The 21900-nt window shown below is 46.5% G+C and overlaps 1 protein-coding gene across 2 annotated transcripts; it reads left to right on the forward strand.

The window, feature by feature from the left end:
- The first annotated feature begins 220 nt into the window (after window positions 1–220).
- MTRES1 (mitochondrial transcription rescue factor 1) lies at window positions 221–21206 on the forward strand. Of its 2 annotated transcripts, none has more exons than XM_066247944.1 (4): window positions 221–279; window positions 9307–9788; window positions 11635–11707; window positions 16785–21206. In XM_066247944.1, the coding sequence occupies exons 2-4, from the start codon at window positions 9319–9321 to the stop codon at window positions 16962–16964; spliced, it is 723 nt and encodes a 240-aa protein (XP_066104041.1). In that variant the 5' UTR covers window positions 221–279; window positions 9307–9318; the 3' UTR covers window positions 16965–21206. The 2 variants fall into 2 exon arrangements, with proteins under 2 accessions (XP_066104041.1, XP_066104039.1); XM_066247942.1 differs by lacking the exon at window positions 221–279 and adding an exon at window positions 296–543.
- Window positions 21207–21900: the final 694 nt, after the last annotated feature.

Consider the following 21900-nt stretch of genomic DNA (forward strand, 5'->3'; position numbering starts at 1 on the left):
CAGAGCCAATATATTAACAGAAGCTCTCTTCAGCCACGTGGAACAATTCTGCGCCGGTTTCCGCGGGGCGTGTCTTCGGAGCAGCCTTCCCCTCAGTCCTCCGGGCCACGACGTCCAGCGGGGGTCGCTGCGCCGCCGCCGCACCTGTGCGCCCTGCCCGACCGCTCTCGTTGCGTCGGCGCCGACGGAAGGGGCGGGCATCGGCAGGGCCGTGCCTGGAGTTCCGGAGGTCGGCGCCGCTGCGGGGCGGGAGGGGGGAGGAGCGGCTCTGACGCACAGGTAACTGCGCCCCTGCCGGCGCGTTCCCCTTCTGTTTCACGGCGCGCACTAGTGTAATAGGGACTCGGGAGCGCCCCTGCCCCGCCCTCGCTTGTGCTAGCGCGCCGCGTAGGTCCCGCGTCCTGCCCAGCCACGGGACGCCCTGTGGGCACCCGGCGGGCCGAGACTGTTCGCCGCCGGGCTCGGCACCTACTTCTGTCTACATACGGACCCGGAGCGAGGACGCAGGGGTCCAGCTTCCCTCGACCTTGAGGACCCGGGAAGGTGCGCAGCCCGTGGGGGAGGGGCGGGGTGGGGGTGGGGGCACGGCCCGTCCGTGCAGGCCGTCCGGCCGCCTCTGAGGTGTCCAGGGAACCGCAGGGTTTTTAACTGCAGCAGGGAGACCCGCTTCTCCTTACGGAGCAGTGAACAGGCTAAGGAACGTGAGCCGATTTCCGCAGGTGAAGGACAGCGTTGCCTCTTCCAGAGCCTTCGGTTAGGTCACAGATATTCTTTCTCTGCTGAACATTTCTCTCTCCCAAAACCGTGGTGGGGCTTCTTACCATAATCACCGCTATGCTCCTGTCCACAGTGGCGCCAAGGAAATCTTTTCAAGTGAACTATCGGGTTATTTCCCTACTTAAAGACCTTTTATGGTTCCCACGTCCTCGGGGTAAGGTCCGGGAGATCTAAGGTGTATGCGAGGCCATTGGAGATCTAGCTTCTTGCCCATCAGTCCATCCCCATTTTCCCCTGGATTCATTGGCATGCTCCAGTTCTCCTAATGTACTTGAGTTCTACAGTAATTAAGCACTTGCCATGTGCCAGGCGCTATTCCGAGCACTCCTTAGGATTCAGCAGGGGAAATAATACTGGTGAAGATCCCTATCCTTGTGGAGTTTATATTCTAGTAGGGGAGACAGGCAAAATATAATACTGAAAACCACCAATGAGGTGTATAACGTGATAGCAGGTAATAACTGCTATGGGGGAAGAAAGTGGAGCAGAGTAAGTGGAGATTGGGAGGGGGAAATGTCTGTTCAATAGGGTTGGAATGAGCAGACCACATTGAAGTGAAGATGAGTTGTCCACTCAGGTGTCTGGGATAAGAGTATCCTAGGTGGAGCTGGAAGAGAGGACTCGACCCTGAAATGGGCCTGTTGTGTGTGAAGAGTATCAGGAAGGCCAGTGTGGCTGGAGCTGAGTGAGCAAGGGGAGAGAGGAGGAGATGAGGTCCAAGAGGAAGTGGAGGGGCCAGATCACAAAGAGCCTTTAGGCCATGGCAGAGATTTTGCTTTTCTCGGTGCTTTTAGAGTTTTGAGAAAAGTAGTAACAATGTAAGTCAGTGGTTCTCAACCTTTTTACATTTGGGAACCAGTAACCTAACCAGGTGGAAACGGAAATAGGCATCAAATAAAGTTTTATCTTCCCGCACATAACAGTGCAACATGATACAAACTGGTGCTTGACTTGCCAACTTCACGTTTGATGCATTGAATACTACCTAAGTTTGTCCGAATGCTTTTTGTCTATTGTGCGCAGTTTTTAAATGCGTTGTGTGGTGCAAAAGGTTGTTTGAAGGAGTCTACAAATTCAGTCTCCATCGTATTTTCATTGATGGTACAGGCTAAGTGCAGTCACCCTCAGAATAAGTGAATTCAACTAAGATCATTGGGTCCATAATTTTCATACAACATCAGAGTGATTAACTCTTCCTTGCACCAGCACCACTTGAAAATTACTGGTATAAATTGCTTCTTTTTTTTTTTTTTTAATTTTTATTTATTTATTCATTTTAGAGAGGAGAGGGAGAGACAGAGAGAGAGAGAGGACAGACAGAGAGAGAGAAAGGGGGAGGAGCTGGAAGCATCATCTCCCGTATGTGCCTTGACCAGGGTTTCAAACCGGCGACCTCAGCATCTCCAGGTTGAGGCTTTATCCACTGCGCCACCACAGGTCAGGCTAAATTGCTTTTTGAAAGAATCACTCTGCCCACTATGTGGAGAACAGACTCTTAACAGAGCCTTTGTGGTAACCCTGGTGTTAGGTGATGGAGGCTAGAATCTGGTAGCAGTGGAAGTGGGGGGAATCCCACCACTTGATTTCCTGACATAATGCTTATGGGTATGAGGGAAAGAGAAGAATCAAGAATGATCGGAAGCTTTTGGACTCAGCAGCTAGAAGGGTGGAGTTATCATTGGCAGAGGTGGGTTAGGCTGCACATAATGATTTGGGACGAGATCAGTGGTCCCCAACCCCCGGGCCACGGACCGGTATCAGTCCGTGGGCCATTTGGTACTGGTCGCAGAGAAAGAATAAATAACTTACATTATTTCCGTTTTATTTATATTTAAGTCAGAACGATGTTTTATTTTTTTAAATGACCAGATTCCCTCTATTACATCCGTCTAAGACTCACTCTTGATGCTTGTCTCTTAAGTTTGACAATTATATATATTTAAAAATACCACAGTTTTTACGCCGGTAGTATAATTTTATTTTGTGCATTTATCCGTCCCACCCTAAAGGCCGGTCCGTGAAAATATTTTCTGACATTAAACTGGTCCGTGGCCCAGACAGGGTTGGGGACCACTGCTGGAGATGATATACCAGCAGTTTGTTTCTTAGGCCAGTTGTTTGAAGTGCCTATTACACACTCAAGTGGAGATACCAGATAGGCAGTTGGAAATTGTGTCAGGGGTCCCCAATGCCACCTCCAGGGTGATTCACTAGGAAGACTCAATAGGACTCAGCTGTGGGTCACAGCAAAAGTATGCAAAGCACAGTCAGCAGTGGCAGAGATGCAGGGGACCGTCCAGAGGAAACCAGGAGCAGTCTTCCAAACCAATAGCCCTTTCCCACTGCAGTCACACAGGACATGCTTAATTCCCCTGGCAGCCAGTTGTGATCACACATGTGAAATGTCTGTCAGGAAAGCTCATTAAAGACTCAGGGCCCAGGGTTTCAACAGGCTTTAGTCACACAGGCACCCTCTACCGAGAATGTACCAAATCCCACACTCCTGGGAGGAAAGCAGGTATTCAGCATAAATCAAGTAGTTTATCCAGTTTAGGCCCAGCACACCACTCCCCGCCACTCTGGGAATGGTGAGAACCCTCCCAAGTCCAAGCTCCCAGACAGCAGCCAAGGGCTACCTTGCAAGTAGGCCTTTCTAAAGGATAGCAGTCTCGGGCCTGCTGAATTTCTTTTTCTGTACAGATATGCAAGTCTGGAATTTGGAAGAAAGTTCCAGAATGGTGATATAGATTAGGGAGTCATTGGCATATAGGTAGTATTTAAAGCCATGGGAGTATCTGGTGTCTTGATATGCACTTGTCAAAACTGATAGAGTGGGCCCTGGTTGTTGGCTCAATGGTAGAGCGTCGGTCTGGCGTGCAGGAGTCCTGGGTTCAATTCCCAGCCAGGGCACACAGGAGAAGCGCCCATCTGCTTCTCCATCCCTCCTCCTCTCCTTCCTCTCTGTCTCTCTCTTCCCCTCCCGCAGCCAAGGCTCCATTGGAGCAAAGTTGGCCCAGGCACTGAGGATGGCTCTGTGGCCTCTGCCTCAGGCGCTAGAATGGCTCTGATTGCGGCAGAGTGACGCCCAGATGGGCAGAGCATCGCCCCCTGGTGGGCATGCTGGGTGGATCCCGGTTGGGCGCATGCAGGAGTCTGTCTGACTGCCTCCCTGTTTCCAGCTTCAGAAAAATATAAAAAAAGCAAAACAAAAAAAACTGATAGAGTGAGCTAGATGAAGTAAATGTGGAAGAGAAGAGGATCAGAGACTAAGCCTGCTGCCCTCGAACAGTAAGATACCAAGGAGAAGAGGAAGCAGCAGGCGAAATAGGAAGTAAACTGCCTGACCAGGCAGTGGCGCAGTGGATAGAGCATGGGCCTGGGATGCTAAGGACCCAGGTTTAAAACCCCAAGGTCACTGGCTTGAGTCTAAGATCATAGACACGATCCCATGGTTGCTGGGTTGAAGCCCAATGTCACTGGCTGGGCTGGAGCCCCCGCCCCCCACCAGTCAAGGCACATGAGAAAGCAATCAGTGAACAACTGAGGTGCTGCAATAATGAGTTGATGCTTCTTACCTTTCTCCCTTCCTGTCTGCCTCTCTTGCAAAAGTAAACCAAGAGTAAGATGTCCTAAAAGCCAAGTGGAAGAGTGATTAGTTTCAAAGGCTGCTGAGAAGTCAGATGAAATGGGGACTAACAAATTACCTTTTAGATTTAAAAGATGAGAGGCACTGAGGAGAGTCTAGACATCCTGCTGAGGAGTTTTGTTGTCAAGAAGAGCAAGAAAGAGGTAGCAGCTTTGGGGTTAAGAGAGGATTTGTTGCTTTGTTTTTGAATGAGAAATAACAGCATGCTGATGAGAATGGTTCACTAGAAAGCAAAAAATCACTGTTGTAATTTGCTGTTTCCCCCAAAGTTCCATTTCAGGCCACTTTTGCCAGCCTCCGCACTCACAGGCATCCTGCTCTGGGCTCCAGCCTGTGCAGGGCCAGCCTCCTCTGGACCTCAGCTTTCACTTAGTGCTCTCTGACGGCGCATTTACTCACCCACGTTCCACTTAAGTGGCAGTTTCTTGAGGACAAGGACTGCATTTTATACGTGCACCTAGCTGGCTACTTGGCATATGCAGGCAAATGAGTGAGTGTGGGCGTGTGAGTGAAGTAATGGGCGGGATGCTCATTTCATTTCTCAAAAGTGAGTCCTCACTGGTTTTGCTGTGTGTAGAGTGGATTAGGGGTGGGGGTGAGGTATGGGGCACAGTTTTTGCCCTGTCACTACCTTTAGAGGCACTACTTTTGGACGGTAAGATTAGTACAAAAGACAAGGCATTGGGGCAGCATTAGTTTGGAAAAAGGCGTGGAGGAGGACGGTGGATTTTGTGTGGGGCCTGGAAGAGAGGAGCCCATGTTAAAAGGACAGGAACTTTTGTCAGTAGTAAGATCTTTATTTTCCAGTGAAATACAAAGAATGTGCTGTTCACCATCGCTGCTGTTCTGGTGGAGGAGGGCTGGCCCGCTTAGCCCTCTCCTCTGGCACTCACACGCTCACTACTCTGACTGGTTTCCAAGCTCTGAGGTAGAATCTGGGCCCTCACTCTACTCCTGTAGCCCTGGGTGGCCACCGGTAACATCTGCAAATGGTCATCATCTCCAGCAAAAAATTAGGTTAATGTGTGTAGGGCCGGTGGCTGAGGCCAGGCAGGCTCCCATTGGATTTGGGCAGACGGTGAAGGAACTGTGGAGCCGGAAAATGGTGAGCCTTTCCGTTTATTAGAGTCTCGTAATGGTGGGCCATCTTTTATTAGAGTCTCGTAATGGTGGGCCATCTGTTATTAGAGTCTCGTAATGGCAGACGAGCAAACAGACCGGGGGGGGGGGGGGGGGGGGCTTCTCCAGCAAACAATAGCAGAAGTGGCCTGACACGAGGTGCTGCCCCGTGTTCATGCTCCATTGAGACAAAGTACAAGTGAACAAGCCTAACACACTCGTCTGCCCAACAATGTGTTTTCTCAATTTTATGTTCGTAAATTTTATCTAAACTGCTAGCATTTACTTATCAACATTTGCCTGCTGGAGAGTGTAGTAGATCAGAAAGAGAGGGAGTGGCTAATACTAACAGAGGTAACGCTTGGCTTGCCATTTTGGTTGTTTATTATATTACATATGAGTGTGATTTTAAAGTTATTTTGTGCTAGGAAAAGTTTCCTAATGCAGGTAAATACAACTATTTGTGACATGTGCGGAGAGCACCATCACATCCAGGTGTTCTCACAGAGACAAACGATGTGGAATAAAGCAGGACTTTGGGCTGGGGTATGTGGGAGTCCAGGGGCTGACACAGACAGGCCTTCCCTCCGCTGGGATCGCTCTTAGGATTTCTTATAGGTAAGGGTGGCACTCCACTTCTCCACTCCTGAAACTGTCCATTCTCTCTACTGTTGCAGTCAGTGAAGGTTAGCTTTTGTTCAAAAGAAAACGAGAACTGTCATGGTGTAACAGAAATCGCAGTGGATTTGGAGCCAGAAGATTGGTGGGAGGTTTAGCATGGTAGTAAAGAACCTCGATTAGGAGCCAGGGAGCCTGGGTTTGAGTCCCCTTGGTATCTGCATGACCCTGTAACTTAGGTGGGCTTGTTGGAAGGAATAAATGAGTTAATATGTAGAGCAATGCCTGACCACAATCAATGAGTGTTAAGAAGGCTTGACATTGGAATCCTGGCTGTATCACTTACTGTCTGACTTAGCAACTTGTTAAATTGCTCCAAGTCTCATTTGTACTATTCTGTAAAACGAGGGACCTGTACAGTTACCCCCAAGAGGCCGCCTGTGTCTTCTGCAGACAGTACAGTGCCAAGAAGATTGTTAATTGGGGTGGGACATGGAGCCATGTGTCAAGCTCCAGGGCATGCACATGGCCTTTGGCATTATGCCAGTCAATAAAAAATAGTTTGCTGAAGTCACTAAACTCTTCAGTTTTTTGTTTGTTTGTTTTGAGAGAGAGAGAGACAGACAGGAAGGGAGAGAGATGAGAAGCATCGACTCTTAGTTGCAGCACCTTAGTAGTTCATTGATTGCTTTCTCATATGTGCCTTGATCAGGGGGCTCCAGCAGAGCCAGTGACCCTTTGCTTAAACCAGTGACCTCGGGGCTTTGAAAGTGGGTCCTCAGCAGTCCAGGCTGATGCTCTATCCACTGCACCACCACCTGCTCAGGCAGTTCTAGTTCTTAAAAAGTAAAAATTTAATAATGGCTCATGACCCACAGTTTGAAAAACACTGACCTAAAGCTAGACAGATATCATTAATGTCAGTCTTCATCTTTTCCATTATGTGAGCATCTTATAAACCAGTCTACTTTGGCCAACAGCAGGGGTGAGTTCAGCCAGGGCTGTCTTGGCCTGTACTTGAGATATCACCTGGATAAATTCTGATGAGTCTAGAACTTACGCCCAACACAGAATTCCTGAGGCTGATGATAGAGAGCTCCGGCCACTTATGACGAACCTTCCTGTCTGTTTTTGTTTTATTTATTTTTTTTATTTTATTTTATTATTTTTTTTTTGGTATTTTTCTGAAGCTGGAAACGGGAAGAGACAGTCAGACAGACTCCCGCATGCGCCCGACCGGGATCCACCCCGCACGCCCACCAGGGGCGATGCTCTGCCCACCAGGGGGCGATGCTCTGCCCCTCCAGGGCGTCGCTCTGCCGCGACCAGAGCCACTCTAGCGCCTGGGGCAGAGGCCAAGGAGCCATCCCCAGCGCCCAGGCCATCTTTGCTCCAATGGAGCCTTGGCTGCGGGAGGGAAAGAGAGAGACAGAGAGGAAGGAGGGGGTGGGGGGTGGAGAAGCAAATGGGCGCTTCTCCTATGTACCCTGGCCGGGAATCGAACCTGGGTCACCCGCACTCCAGGCCGACGCTCTACCACTGAGCCAACCGGCCAGGGCCTCCTGTCTGTTTTTGGGTGAATGATAGACTCTGCATGTATGTGAATTATTTAAAATTTTACACTCTGAAGAATATATGCCAAAAATGTTAATGGTTGTTATCAGAGTAGATTATTGTATTTTCAAATTTTCTACCGTGAAAATATATTTTATATAAAATCATTGAAATCTCCTTTTTCTTAAAAGATTATATTACTACAAAAAATCCTTACTTGGCAAAATAAAGGATAAAACATATCTTGGCAAAATAAAAAGTAGTTCACCATTAGATAACTTTTAAAAAAGTGATTGTAGTGATCCATGGGAACTACTGGAATAAACTATTTTCTTCCTTTATCTCTGCTGTTGTAAAACTTAAAAGTTCTTTCTGTGATTGATTCTTATCTGTTCTGTGTTATATTAGATAGACCGTGTGTACAAATATTACCGGTTTATCTTTCAAAGGTGCTTCATCTAGTTTCTAGTCAGGATTTTAGAGTACTCTAAGGATTTCATAGCATTTAAAAATCGTTTGAAATTATAGTTGTATTGAAAAACCGCCTCTAAATTGATCCTGCTTTATTTTTCATTTCTCACATTGGGGTCCCAAGAGCACTGACTATAGAGTTGAGCTTCTGTAGTCTGCCTTACTCATGCTAACAAAAATAAGGCCCCAAATGTTAACAAATATAATTTACAAGTAGCTAGCTATGTGCTCTTCAATGGGCTTACAGGTAATTGCTATTGTCAGCTTTGTGATGAATGAAAAGTAGGAAGGAAAATTCATGTGAATCATTATCAAATCAGTCTGAAAGTATAGCCTTGGCACAAAGCAAAGTCGTTTAGAGGTTTGAAGTATGAGGATATTGACCGTATGGCAGTCCTTCTCACATTACTAAGCATGGTGTTAAAACCATCCTGATGGACTTGTGGAAGTCTGCCACCATCATAGTGAGACCGTTTCTGTGCCTTTGAGGTAGTGTAGGAATTGATAGCTCTCCAGCATGTCAGCACCTCAGTGCCTGAGGAAGCAATTACCTAGATGTGGGTCTCCAGGCCTCTTCCTTCTCTGCCAGCAAATGCCTCTGCTGAACAGTGGGGAGAAGGTGTAAACGAGGTAAAACGCACATCTGTGTAGTTGGTTCATTCCTAGCTCTGATTTGCTGGGGCTGGAGTTTGAAATAAAGTTGAGATTCAGTCTGGGTTTTATGTCCTTTCTTGGCAAAGTCAATTGTAAGGATGTAACAGTTGTCAGTAAATAGTCTCTCTCCATGAGATTTAAAAAAACAAAAACAAATTATTGAGAATTATTGTTAATATTTTTAAATACCCATCAATGCCAAGCTAATTTGGGGGTTGGAGAGAGTAGAGCCAGTGTTTTCACACATAGTCTCTAGTTTGACCCTCATGACCACCCTTATGAAGTAAGCACATTAATTACAGTGTGAAGACTCATCACGGCCCTCCATACAGGCAAACCAATATGGCCTTTTGTAGGGGAACTTAAATACAGTACTAGGTATAAAATGTTCACGATGTGTATGGTTTATATTGTAAAAATGCTAGGACACCACTTGTAAAGTAAGAGTGAATTATTGTCTGCTGCAGGTTATATGCACCATGGCTGTGACTAGTATCAGATTGCCCACCAGTATTTTAAGAAAACCAGATGCCTGGGTTGGACTCTGGGGAGTGCTACGAGGGACGCCTTCACACAAACTCTGTGTTTCCTGGAATCAGTACTTATCTTTTTCTAGTACCAAATTAAATGCATCAAATTATAAAACACTTTTCCATAATATTTTTTCATTGAGACTCCCAGGGCTTTTAATACCTCCAGAATATATTTTTCCATTTTCCTTAAGACTCAAAAGTAATGTAAGCTCTAAAAAGTCCACTAGAAAGACACTAGGAAAAGTCGAAGCTGAAGAGGACTCTGATGAAGACAGTGACCATAATGAAGTGAGTGAGCAGGAAGAGGAGCGAGAGGAAGACGCCAGCGTGGTCAGAGACTATAAAGATCTGGAAAAGGTGGTTCAGTCCTTTCGGTATGATGTTATCCTGAAGACAGGCCTAGACGTTGGGAGAAAGTAAGTATGATGTGCACTTTATTACAAAGTCACTTTTCTTCAAGTTGGTAATTTGTTTTTGACAGAGACAGAAAGAGGTACAGACAGACAAGAAGGGAGAGAGATGAGAAGCATCAATTCTTTGTTGCAGCACCTTAGATGTTCATTGACTGCTTTCTCATATGTGCCTTGACCGGGGGGCTGCAACAGAGCAAGTGACCCTTTGCTCAAGCCAGCAACTTTGGATCAAGCCAGGGACTTTGGGCTTCAAGCCAGGGACTTTGGGCTTCAAGCCAGTGATCTTTGGGCTCAAACCAATGACCATGGGTCATGTCTTTGATCCCACGCTTAAGCCAGTGACCCTGCACTTAAGTTGGCAACCTTGAGGTTTCAAACCTGGGTCCTCTGCATCCCAATCCGATGCTCTATCTGCTGTGCCACCGCCTGGTCAGGCTCAAGTTGGTCATTTTAATGTAGCATTACCAATCACTTGGCCCATATTATGGTGAAGAGTATGCACAGATATGAAAAGACCTTATAGGAAACCTATTTCAATTATTTCATTCTATAGATGAGAACATTGATTCCCAAAGAAGTCACATGACCGCATGCAAATGCCATGTGCCATTATCTCCTTGTTTCTAAAACTCCCATAACACTAAGATGAGCCATTGATTTAATAACATCTTTGAGGAGAAAAGAAACCACCATGTTAGATGTAAATAGCAAGTATAAAATGCATCTAGGCTTTGCAAATGTTACAGTGTGAAAAATAACTTAGAATCAACTGGAAGCAGTGTGACATGGTGGTTAAGAATGCAGGCTGTGCAGCCGGGCTACTGGTGTTTTAGTCCTGATTCTGTGTGCAACTTTGGACATAACTTCTCTCTGCTTCCGTTTCCTTATCTGTAAAATGGGGATAATAGAACCTACTCTAGAAGGTACTTGATAGGATTGAATGACTATTTCTCTATGTTCTATATGTTCTCTAGGGTTGAGTGTTTCTGTATGCCTGGCACATAGTAGGTACTCCATGTGTTACCTATGATGATGAAACTATTATGTTCATATACAATGCACAGAGATGTTGAGTATAACTTATAAGGTTTCTTTAATATTCTCGTTCTCTCCTAACTAAATATATAAGAATAGTGACCCTTATTATTCATTCATTCCCATAGCAATCATTGTGTGCATACTGCATGCAAGGTAAGAATTGTGGTATGAAAAATTGAAAAAGATTTCCTTGTGTAACTTGTACCTTTATGACCTAATTTAATGGCACGGTTTAATTTTTCAATCTGTGAAGTTTAAGGATTCATAAAGATGACTGAACCCACAGGCAACTTGATCGGGATTATGTCAGTCACCTGAAATCAGAGCATCAACAAGAAAGGGCACTGGTTTTCTCAATAGTCTTACTGTACGTATGGTGCCTGGTTTTTATCTCAGAGCACAGCGCAGGTACGTGAGGGGAAGGCAGTGCTCCTTATCACAGGAGCTACTACTACCCTGCAGGGAGTTGCTGCGCAGGGAATCAGGCGGAGAGCCCAGGTGCTGTCCTGAGTGGGGCAGGTGCACGTGCTGAGCCTCTCAGAAAGCCCCAGCCAGTACTGGTTACCCGCCTGCTGGTACAGGCGGGTCTTCGCAGCAGATCAGCCTCTCTTCAGAAGCACGCCTTGATCTCCCTGTTTAGATACAATACACCTGGGAGCAGTTGACTTTCACTTTCCCAGCACTCAGATGGAGGATTTTGTGGGGAGGTAGGTCTCTCAGAATAAGCATTAATGGCAGGTGTGTTTCACAAACTTGTATAATGGTTTTGAATATATCTCTGTTTTAAAGCACTTTGACTTTTGTTTTTAAGCAAAGTGGAAGATGCATTCTACAAAGGTGAACTCAGGCTGAACGGGGAAAAATTATGGAAGAAGAGCAGAACGGTGAGATATTAAGATAGCCAGATATTTTTGTCTGTTGCTTTGCCAGTACTCAGTTCATGCTGCCTCAGCTTACCCTTGGGCTCCTTAGTGGTCCTCCTTGTGTCTGTCTTCACCATTTCTGGTCTTCTCTACGGCCAGGTCACGCTAGTGAGAATCACCAGCTAACCTGACCTGTGGTGGCACAGTGGACAAAGCGTCGACCTAGAATGCTGAGGTTGCCGGTTTGAAACCCTGGGTTTGCTCGGTCAAGGCACATACGGGAGTTGATGCTTCCTGCTCCTCCCCCCTTCTTTCTCTCTCTCTCTCTCTCCTCACTAAAATAAATTAATTAATTAAATTAGAATCACTAGCCAGCTTCAGTCGCACAGATCACTTGCTCTTTTGCAGCCAAAATGACTTTGAGATGAAGCTTCCACTTCCTTCTTTGAAATTTTAAGACAACAGTCAGAACTGGCAAAAATCTGTTATTTAAACTTCTCAGTCATTAATGTTAGCTCCCATGAAGTAATACTAACCAGGCTAAAAGGAAACATGGGATCCACATGGAGGTGTCTGGCTACTGTCACCTGAGCTATGTGTGAGTCTGTGCAGTGCAGCAGTGCAGCCTCCGAGCTGTGCTGGGTCATAGCTCTGTGCCGGGCAGCCTGCAGAACGGAGCTCCGTGTTTTCTGACAGCTCCATAGCAGTACTACTGTTAAGTGAAAGAAGTCACATAGACGTGTTACAAGAAAATATTTTTCTAGCCCTGTCCAGATGGCTCAGTGGATGGAGCGTCATACCTGTGCACTGAGGTTGTGTGTTCAATCCCCAGTCAGGGCATGAGAAGCAGCCAATTAGTGCACAACTAAAAATGGAACTAAGGAGAACAACGAGTTGATGCTTCTTTCTCTCTCTCTCTTCCTCTCCTCTTCCCCCTTTCCTCAAATCAATGGAAAAAAAGAGAAGAAAAGAAAATGTATTTCCAGTATCCAGTGTTGTTCTGTTTTTAAAATTTATTGATTGATTTTAGAGTGAGAGGAAGGGAAAAAGAGACAGAAACATCAATCTGTTCCTGACCAAGGATTGAACCCACAACCTTGGCATGTTGGGATGATGCTCTAGCCAACTGAGCTATCTGGCCAGAGCCAGTATCGTTACAATAAATCATGTATGGTATATTTATAAAAATTCTGTTAAATATATGTATTTTTGTAAAAATAAGTTACATATACATACATCTAGAACTAAAATGTCATGTTACTAGTGTTTTTTGTTTTGTTTTTTTAAAGTGAGAGAGCATGACAGGGACAGACAGGAAGGAGAGAGATGAGAAGCATCAGTTTTTCATTGCAACACCTTAGAGTTGTTCATTGATTGCCTTCTCATATGTGCCTTGACCAGGGGGATCCAGCAGAGCGAGTGACCCCTTACTCAAGCTAGTGACCCTGGGCTCAAGCCAGTGACCCTGGGCTCAAGACAGCCACCATGGGGTCATGTCAATGTCCCATGCTCAAGCAGGCAACCCCATGCTCAAAAGTAGTGAGCCTGTGCTTAGGCTGATAACCTCGATGTTTTGAACCTGGGTCCTCAGCATCCCAGGCCAGTGCTTTATCCACTGCACCACCACCTGGTCACACAATTACTAGTGTTTTTTGAGTGGGGTATTATGGGTTATAATTTCTTCATGTTGTTTTTTTTTTTTCTGAAATGAGAAGCGGGGAGGCAGGCAGACAGACAGACAGACTCCTGCATGCGCCCAACTGGGATCCACCTGGCATGCCCACTAGGGGATGATGCTCTGCCCATCTGGGGCATTGCTCAGTTGCAACTGGAGCTATTCTAGCACCTGAGATAGAGGCCATGGAGCCATCTTCACTGCCCGGACCAACTTTCTCCAATAGAGCCTTGGCTCCGGGAGGGGAAGAGAGAGAGGGAAAGGAGGGGGGGGGTGGAGAAGCAGATGGGCACTTCTCCTGTGTGCCCTGGCCAAGAATTGAACCCAGGACATCCACACACCAGGCCAATGCTCTACCACTGAGCCAACCATCAGGGCCTCTTCATGCTTTTTATTTTCTTAACTTCTTACACATTTGTATCACTTTTATAATTCGAAGAAACAATAATGAAGGTAAAAGTTAATGAAAGAAAAAAGTGTATGATGAAGACCCTTGAGAAGTTGGGAGGACACAGACCTATGAGACATTGGCAGACATAATCTAACCCCATGCTCAAGGGAAGTTAGACACACTTTTAGAGGTTTTTATTTTAGCTTCTCTCATATTTCAAAACACCCCTGAGGCTGGAAGACCTGAGTTATATCCTGTTGCCCTGGGACAAGAGAGGTTGTGAGCTCATGGCCGTGGACCTTGGTGAGCAAGCACCCAGGCTTCCTTCAGAGTCCTTTCTCCCAGGATCCGAAGTGGACAGGAGTTGAGGACTTCAGTACTTGTGTCAACTGCCAGGTCACAAGGCCCATGGTCCCTCTACTGGCCGTGACCCAGCAGGTTCAGACTGTGGGTGTCGGTCCTTGTGCACTGGGCTGCAGGAAATCAGGCGCCTGGGACATGCTCTGGAGAGCAGGCCTTTCTCATCCCATAATTGCTTTTTCGTGGTTGTAGCCCAGCCCCCTGCTCACCAACTGCAATTTTCCAAAGGGCAGGCCTGCTCTCGGTGTCCGGTGCCTCTGTGCCAGGGTCTCATTTATAAATGCCACAGTCTGTTTTTCTCCATCTGCTCTGAGATGTTGTTAACTACAGCCTAATTGTTGCTTCTTCAACAGTTAGGTGTTCTGTTGGTGTTGTGTTGTCTCGCTGCCTTCCAGATTTCTCCTGAGGGTCAGCAAAGGAAGGGGCCAGTATTAACACTTGGCTGCCTTGTTACTAGGAGACCTGGTAGCCATAGTAACTGCAGCGAAGGGGACATTTGAAATGTAGATATTTGGAAGAGCCTCTAATCCCAGCCACTTTTGCTTTGTGTCTGCTGTTCCATCTCCCACATTCGGAAGGACAGGGCCTTGCAGGGGATAAAGAACACACCCCGTCCCACGGCCTGCTGCGTGGGGCCTGTGCCTGGCTGCTGGCCCTGCAGAGCTAGGCGCTTGCCTGACGCTGCAGCTGTAACCTTGGCTTCTGCAGCTGAGCACAGCTTGCCTGTGCACTCAGACCGTGTGCGGCCCGGAGCTGCGGGTGCTGGGCAGCTGCTGGCCCAGACAGTGTGGGCCCCACTTTGGGGGTGAGGCTTTCCCAAGCTCACAGCTCCCTGGGGCAGGCTGGGTCAAGGAGAAGATGCCTTCCCTGCTCCATGCCCTAGTAGGAAGCCACCAAGGGGTCTGCTTTTCGGGACACGTGAGCCTACTTGTCTCAACCACAGTATTCTGTGAAAAGATACACAGGGGCAATTGCTTTTTTTCTTTATATCCTTTTGTACCTTTTAAATTTCATACCATATACACACATTAATAGAAAATGAATTTTAGTGAGACAGAGTTATGCCAGAAAAGGTAGAGTTCCCAGGCCTCCAAATCTTGTATTTTAAGTGATTGCACAGTTGTAGCTTTGTAGTCATTTTTTTATTATTTTAATTGAACCCAGCAGAACTACAGGAGGATACCCCCTCCTGCCCCGCCCACCTCACCTGTGATCCCTAGGTCAGTCCGTCCTTCAAACATAGGGGAGAAGGTTAATGCTTTAAAATAGGCCCCTTTGTGAGTTCTTCCCCTGGCTGCTCTGGGCTACCTGGAGTGACAGTGCGGCATTATGTGAGCAGGTGTGCAGGCCCATGTTGTAGACTAGCATTGGGCCTGCAGAACCATGTGTGGGCGGCAGAACAGGTGTGTTTGGAAAGCATGAGATTATGACTGCCTCAGAGCCCTTTCATGGAAAGTACAGTGAAAGTCGGCGTGTGGAACTGTGCTTCTTAAACAGAAGCCCTCCAGTTAGCTTTCAAGTGGTCACATGTGCCCACTTGGAGCCCACGGCCCGTGCCGGGGTTCCCCCTCCCCTTGGAAGAGTGGTGAGCGTCTGAGATGGCCCCTGGTCACCTTTGGCCTGTGTTCTAGTAGGAGAAGCATATGGCAATTGGGTTGGTTTAGCTAACCCTTCCCTAGTTACTGGGAAGATCCCCTGGGATCCATAATTGCCTAGACCAGGTATCCATCCTGGGATGCAGCACACTGTTAGCAACGACACAGCTGCCACAGGGCGTGCCCAGCACTGGCTCAAGCCAAGCCTCCCAACGGGACAAAAATGGATTTGACCTGAGCCTTTGAACACACTGAATCATCCAACTTGACCCTCTTTTCTGTGGCATTCCATCTTTGAGTTGAGTCTTTTCTCTCTTATTTTTTAAAGTATAGTTGGTATCCAATATTAGTTTCAGGTATACAGTGTAGTGACTTGACATATTTATAGCCATAGCTTACAGTGGGATCACCCTAATTCTAGTAATCATCTGTCCCCGTGCAAACTTATCACAATATTATTGACTGTATTTCCTTCACCTTTTTCATCTATTCATCCACTCCCACTCCCACCTCTCTGGTAACCATCTGTTTCCTGTTTCTCTTCTTGATGGTGTGGCATTACTGGGACCAGCCAGGGCTAGAAAAGCGGTCTCTGCCTCCATTGTTCTAAGAGGTAGAGCTGACCACTGTCTCACAGTAGCTAATTTCCAACAAGCTGCCTAGGGCCCGATTATGTAGCTCACCTGGGATGAAATCAGTGAAAAATGTTAACACTGGAAATTGTCTCTCCAGTGCATGTAGTAATAATTCTGCCCGTAATCTCTTAAGCGTGTGCCCCGCTTTTTACACTATTATCAAAATAAATACCTGCAATAGAGGTGAGTATTCGACCCCCACCACACAGGGGCTATCCACAAGGTGTCAGTTGTCCAGGTCTTGGCGAAGGACACTAATTGAGCTGGGTGTGTTTGAGCTGCCTCCAGTGCAACCCTAGGAAAAGGACTTAGAGAGGAGTCGGGACCCTTCCTTCCTTGCCCCAGGTGATGATAACCCAGTGGAAACTGAAAGTAGAGATGTTGACATTGGCTTGCGTTTTCCGAGATGTAATAAAAGGTTCAGTATTCTATCAATTTTCAGGTGAAAGTGGGCGATACATTGGATCTTCTAATTGGAGAAGATAAAGAAACAGAAACGGAGATAGTGATGCGGGTTCTCCTGAAAAAAGTGTTTGAAGAGAAGACTGAAAGTGAGAAACACAGAGTGGTCTTGCGACGGTGGAAAAAATTCAGATTGCCTAAAAAGAGCACCAGTAAATAAATGAGTTACTTTTTAGTGATTATGCTGCTTTCTCATGGGGGGAGGAGCTAGCTCAAAAAGCAGACATTTGTATTAAAGTTCTCTTATCAGTTGTGGAATCTGCTGAGCCATTTTGTGGAAATCAGGATCCATATCTTGGAGAAACTAGGAGGCCCGGATTTCTCTCCGGGGCTTGACGGGGGCCTGTCTTGCCCTCAGGAGCAGGAGTGGGATGTGCTGAGGGAGCAGACGAGAGCGGCTCTGTGACCAGCCTGCTGTCCCCACCTTAGCTCCCTGGGGAGGCAGTGTGAAGTCAGCTGGCCTGTTCATGTTTTTCAGTTTGACCCCTGTTAGCCAGCGCCCTGGGTTCAGGCTTAAGGCAAACCAAACCAAGTGGAAGTCGCCCTTCACAGCCTTAGGGGAGCCTTGGGAGACCCCATTCTCCGCTGGCCTTTCTGAATTACCAGCACGTTGGCTTTACTTCCCCCTTCAGTTAGTCTTCAGAAGTCTGGATGAGCAAGTCCAACCAATTCCACATAGGCTACATAGGGCTCATTTTAAATTGTTTAGGACAAGGTTTGATAAACTAAGGCAGCCAGAGGCCTTTTGTATGGCACTCAAGAGTGGTTTTACATTTTCAAAGGGTTGTTTAAAAAATAAGGAAGATAGGACAGAGACCTTCTGTGGTCCACAAAGCCTAAAATATTTACTGTCTAGCCCTTTGCAGAATAAAATGTGATGATCCCCCGGTGTAGGGTAATAATGAGGGTTTAATTTTCCAGTGAAAGTAGAATGCACAGGTTTTAACTAAATCTAATTCTCTAGAGCAGGGGTCCCCAAACTACACAGGGGGCCAGTTCACTGTCCCTCAGACCGTTGGAGGGCCGCCACATACAGTGCTCCTCTCACTGACCACCAATGAAAGAGGTGCCCCTTCCGGAAGTGCCGCAGGGACCAGATAAATGGCCTCAGCATTGGGGCCGTAGTTTGGGGACACTTGCTCTAGAGCATTATGAAAGGGACACACACTTATACCTTATCTAAGGAAGGACCACCTACAATACATAAATCGTCTCAATTCCTAGGAGCTATTTCTTAGCACTGGAAGAGTCAGCTCAAACAGGAGAGTTATTAGGTTGTGGAATGTCAAAAAGACTGGCTGTATCTGGTCCTTCTATTTGCCCGCCAGGAATTCTTGAGAATCCAGGTTAACTGACTGAAGGGAAACTTCTATAGCCCGAAGCAGTGGGCTATTGGGTCCATGAGTCTGGCTGGAATCTTTTACCAGCTGGGATTTCAAAAGACCCAGGAATATCAGTTTTATTTGAAAGCTTAAATAAGCTCTCAGGAAGAAATACTAGTGTATACTGTACAGTGCAACACAGGGAATTTTTCTGCTTTACCACTTATTAATTGGGCATTACTAAGTCATCAAAAATAGTACATTTAATTTCAACATGAGTTATAATTTAGGAGATTATATTGATACCCATATTTCTCATTTCCTTCACTTCTGTCCCTTTTCCTCTCCTTTATCCTTCTCCCTCCCTCCTCTCCACTTGACTTTTTGGAGAGTAATAGAAAGCCTACGAAGTCTTGGAAGGTGAGGGATAGCATGATCTAGTGATGTGTTGGGGGTCCTGGTTTTTAGGCTCAGTCTTGCGATTACCAAGTTGGGTTACCATGGTCATAGTTTGACCTTAACCTCTTCAGTTTCTTCACTGGTCAGATGGGATCAGGATATAAATCGCCTTACCTGACTCTCTGAAGGAGAAAGTGAAAATGTACAAGGCAGAGGAGTTGGTGGTTAAGTAGAGAGCAGAAGGCCATATGAAAGGCTTTGAGGCGGTTGGTAATTAGTACCTAACTTCCCTGCTTGGGAGGGTTTGACCCATTCCAGACTTCTCTGTTTTCCTTTTTTTCTTTTATATTTTTATAGAGAGAGAGAGAGAGAGAAGGAAGGGAAATGATGAGAGAACATCAATTCTTTGTTGCGGCACCTTAGTTGCTCATTGATTGCTTTCTCATTAAGTGCCTTGACTGAGCTTCTCTAGCTGAGCCAGTGACCCCTGTGCTCAAGCTAGTGACCTTGGGGGCTCAAGCAGGACACCTTGGGGTCATGTCTGTGATTCCACACTCAAGCCGGCAACCTCGGGGTTTCAAACCTGCACTACCACGTGGTCAGGCAAGACTTCTCTGTTTTTTAAAATCGAGCTAAGAAAGAAGGTATCTGGTGATGGAGAATGTTAGCTTGGTCACAGCACATGGCAAAAACTGATGAGAAACAAAAGCAGTTTTGTAAAGGTTTATGGAACTCTTGAAGCTCACTCCTTCATACTCAACCTGAATGATGGCTGCGTTATCATGCTGTCTTGACAAAGCCTTCTCAGTGATGTGGCTAACATGATGAAAAAAGAAAAGATTTGGTTTTTAATAGTTATTTTCCCAGTAAAATGCTTCTAGTGTACGTTTGCAGGGTTTTTTTTTGTTTTTTTGTATTTTTCTGAAGTTGGAAACGGGGAGGCAGACAGACTCCCACATGCGCCCGACCGGGATCCACCCGGCATGCCCACCAGGGGGCGATGCTCTGCCCATCTGGGGCATCGCTCTGTTGCAACCAGAGCCACCCTAGTACCTGAGGCAGAGGCCACGGAGCCATCCCCAGCACCCGGGCCATCTTTGCTCCAATGGAGCCTTGGCTGCAGGAGGGGAAGAGAGAGACAGAGAGGAAGGAGAGGGGGAGGGGTGGAGAAGCAGATGGGCGCTTCTGTGTGCCCTGGCCGGGAATCGAACCCTGGACTTCCACACGCCAGGCCGACGCTCTACCACTGAGCCAACCGGCCAGGGCCTACATTTGCAGTTTTTAAAGGGTGAACAATGACGGTTGGTAGAGGCCTATCTACCCCTTTTACCAGTAATGGTTAATCCTTTCAAAGAGATAGCTCTCTTTTGGGAAATACGACACTAATTACATTTCTCTGCTGATAGTATTTTATCTTTCCTGGAAAATTATACAGATGGCTAGGCAATAGTTTTGTTATCTTTTTAAGTATTTTGGGGAGAAAAGTAGACATTTGGGTTATATGTCATGGTTTATTTGGTCAGTAATGATTGGGGAGATAGAAATATTACCATTTTTCAAGAAACTAGAAAGAAAACATTTCAGTTGTGCTAGAGCGTGTTCCATGAGCCTTAGGTTTGCAATCACGTTATCATGACATTCCACTGAAGTTCTGCCTCATCTTCTCACATATATTTTGGCTTTCAAAAAGTTACTGTCAGGCCTGACCAGGCGGTGGCGCAGTGGCTAGAGCATTGGACTGGGAAGTGCAGGACCCAAGTTCGAAACCCAAGGTCGCCAGCTTGAGTGTGGGCTCTTCTGGTTTGAGCAAAGCTCACCAGCTAAGCCCAAGGTCACTGGCTTGAGCAAGGGGTTACTCGGTCTGCTGTAGCCCTCCCGGTCAAGGCACATATGAGAAAGCAATCAATGAACAACTAAAGAGCCGCAATGAAGAATTGATGCTTCTCATCTCTCTCCCTTCCTGTCTGTCCCTATCTGTCCTTCTCTCTGTCACACACACAAACAAATTAATTCGTTGTTCCATTTATTTATGCGTTCATTGGTTGACTCTTAGGTACCCTGACCCAGGATCAAACCCACAACCTTGGCATATGCACTGAGCTTCTCAGCCAGGGCCCGAACTGCTTAATTTCCATGAGTCACAGTGGTTGAAATCAGCCTTAGTAATTCTCACCTTGGAAATAAGTAAACACTATGAATCAGGGTTTATTTTCCCTAGGAGAACCAGTAGTTAAACATTTACCAACAACCAATGGGTGAAATGGGAACGTACACCACATGTTTTTCCACTAGTAAATGCCCTATCACCAGTGACCACCGTCCAAGTTCTTATAAGTTATTTTTTTCTCCTGTCTCACTCTCTTTTTAAAATTGACATTAGAGAGAAGAAGGGAGAGAAAGAGACACATGGACTTGTTCCACTTATTTATGCATTCATTTGGTTGATTGTTACATGTGCCCTGACCAGGAATTGAACCTGCAGCCTTGCTGTATCGGGACGATGCTCCAACCAACTGAAGTCAGGGCTTCTCTGCTCTTGTTTTCACATATTTCCACAGGTCCTCCCTTACTTTAGCCAAGTATTCTAATGTGTATAATGTGGATCTTTTTGTAAGCATTCTTGTAAAGTGGTTTTGCTGTTCTCTGCACATATATTAAATTTTATAAATGGTATTACTGTATATTTCATTTTGTATCTTTTCACTTTAAGATCTATATCTATGGCACTATAGATACATCTAATTCATTGCTTCTCTTTGGTGCGTAATGAATCCCAACATGCATCCACCACATTTGCCCATCCACTCTTCCAGTGACATTCCCCCAGACTCCACCAACTCCCCTCCCCAGCAGTGAAACTGCTGGCCTACTCTCCACGGCTGCACCAGGCTGTCCTCCCACCAGCAACACACAAAGTACCGGGAGTCCCATAGTCTCACCTAGCCTGTGGCATAATCCAGCTTTCTGACTTCTGCAGTCTAATATAGGTCTGAAGAGATACACTCTTCCTAAGTTCTCCTGTCCTGTGTATGCATGTGGAGTAGGCAGACAGACCAGCAGAGCAGAAACGATGGACCAGGTGCGGAGGATAACCAGGGCGAAAGCCCCAGGTGCCTAGCAACGGGCAGAACTACGAACCCTTGCACAACCAGTCCCTTAAGCATTAACCTCTGGAAGATGACATCTAGGCTTCAGCTGTGTTTCAGCTCCAGGCCTACAGAAGTAGCAAACAGAAGGAATAACGCCTTGGCCAACATCAGGACCAGCTGCATTGACCAGTGACCCCCCCCCCCCCCTGGTCCCAACCAATCAGTGGAGAGCCTTAGGAGACACTGGGAAAACTGACGAATACTCTATTTAGATCCTCCCCCGAGA

Source organism: Saccopteryx bilineata, chromosome 12, assembly GCF_036850765.1.
Source record: "Saccopteryx bilineata isolate mSacBil1 chromosome 12, mSacBil1_pri_phased_curated, whole genome shotgun sequence".
Lineage (NCBI taxonomy): Eukaryota > Metazoa > Chordata > Mammalia > Chiroptera > Emballonuridae > Saccopteryx > Saccopteryx bilineata.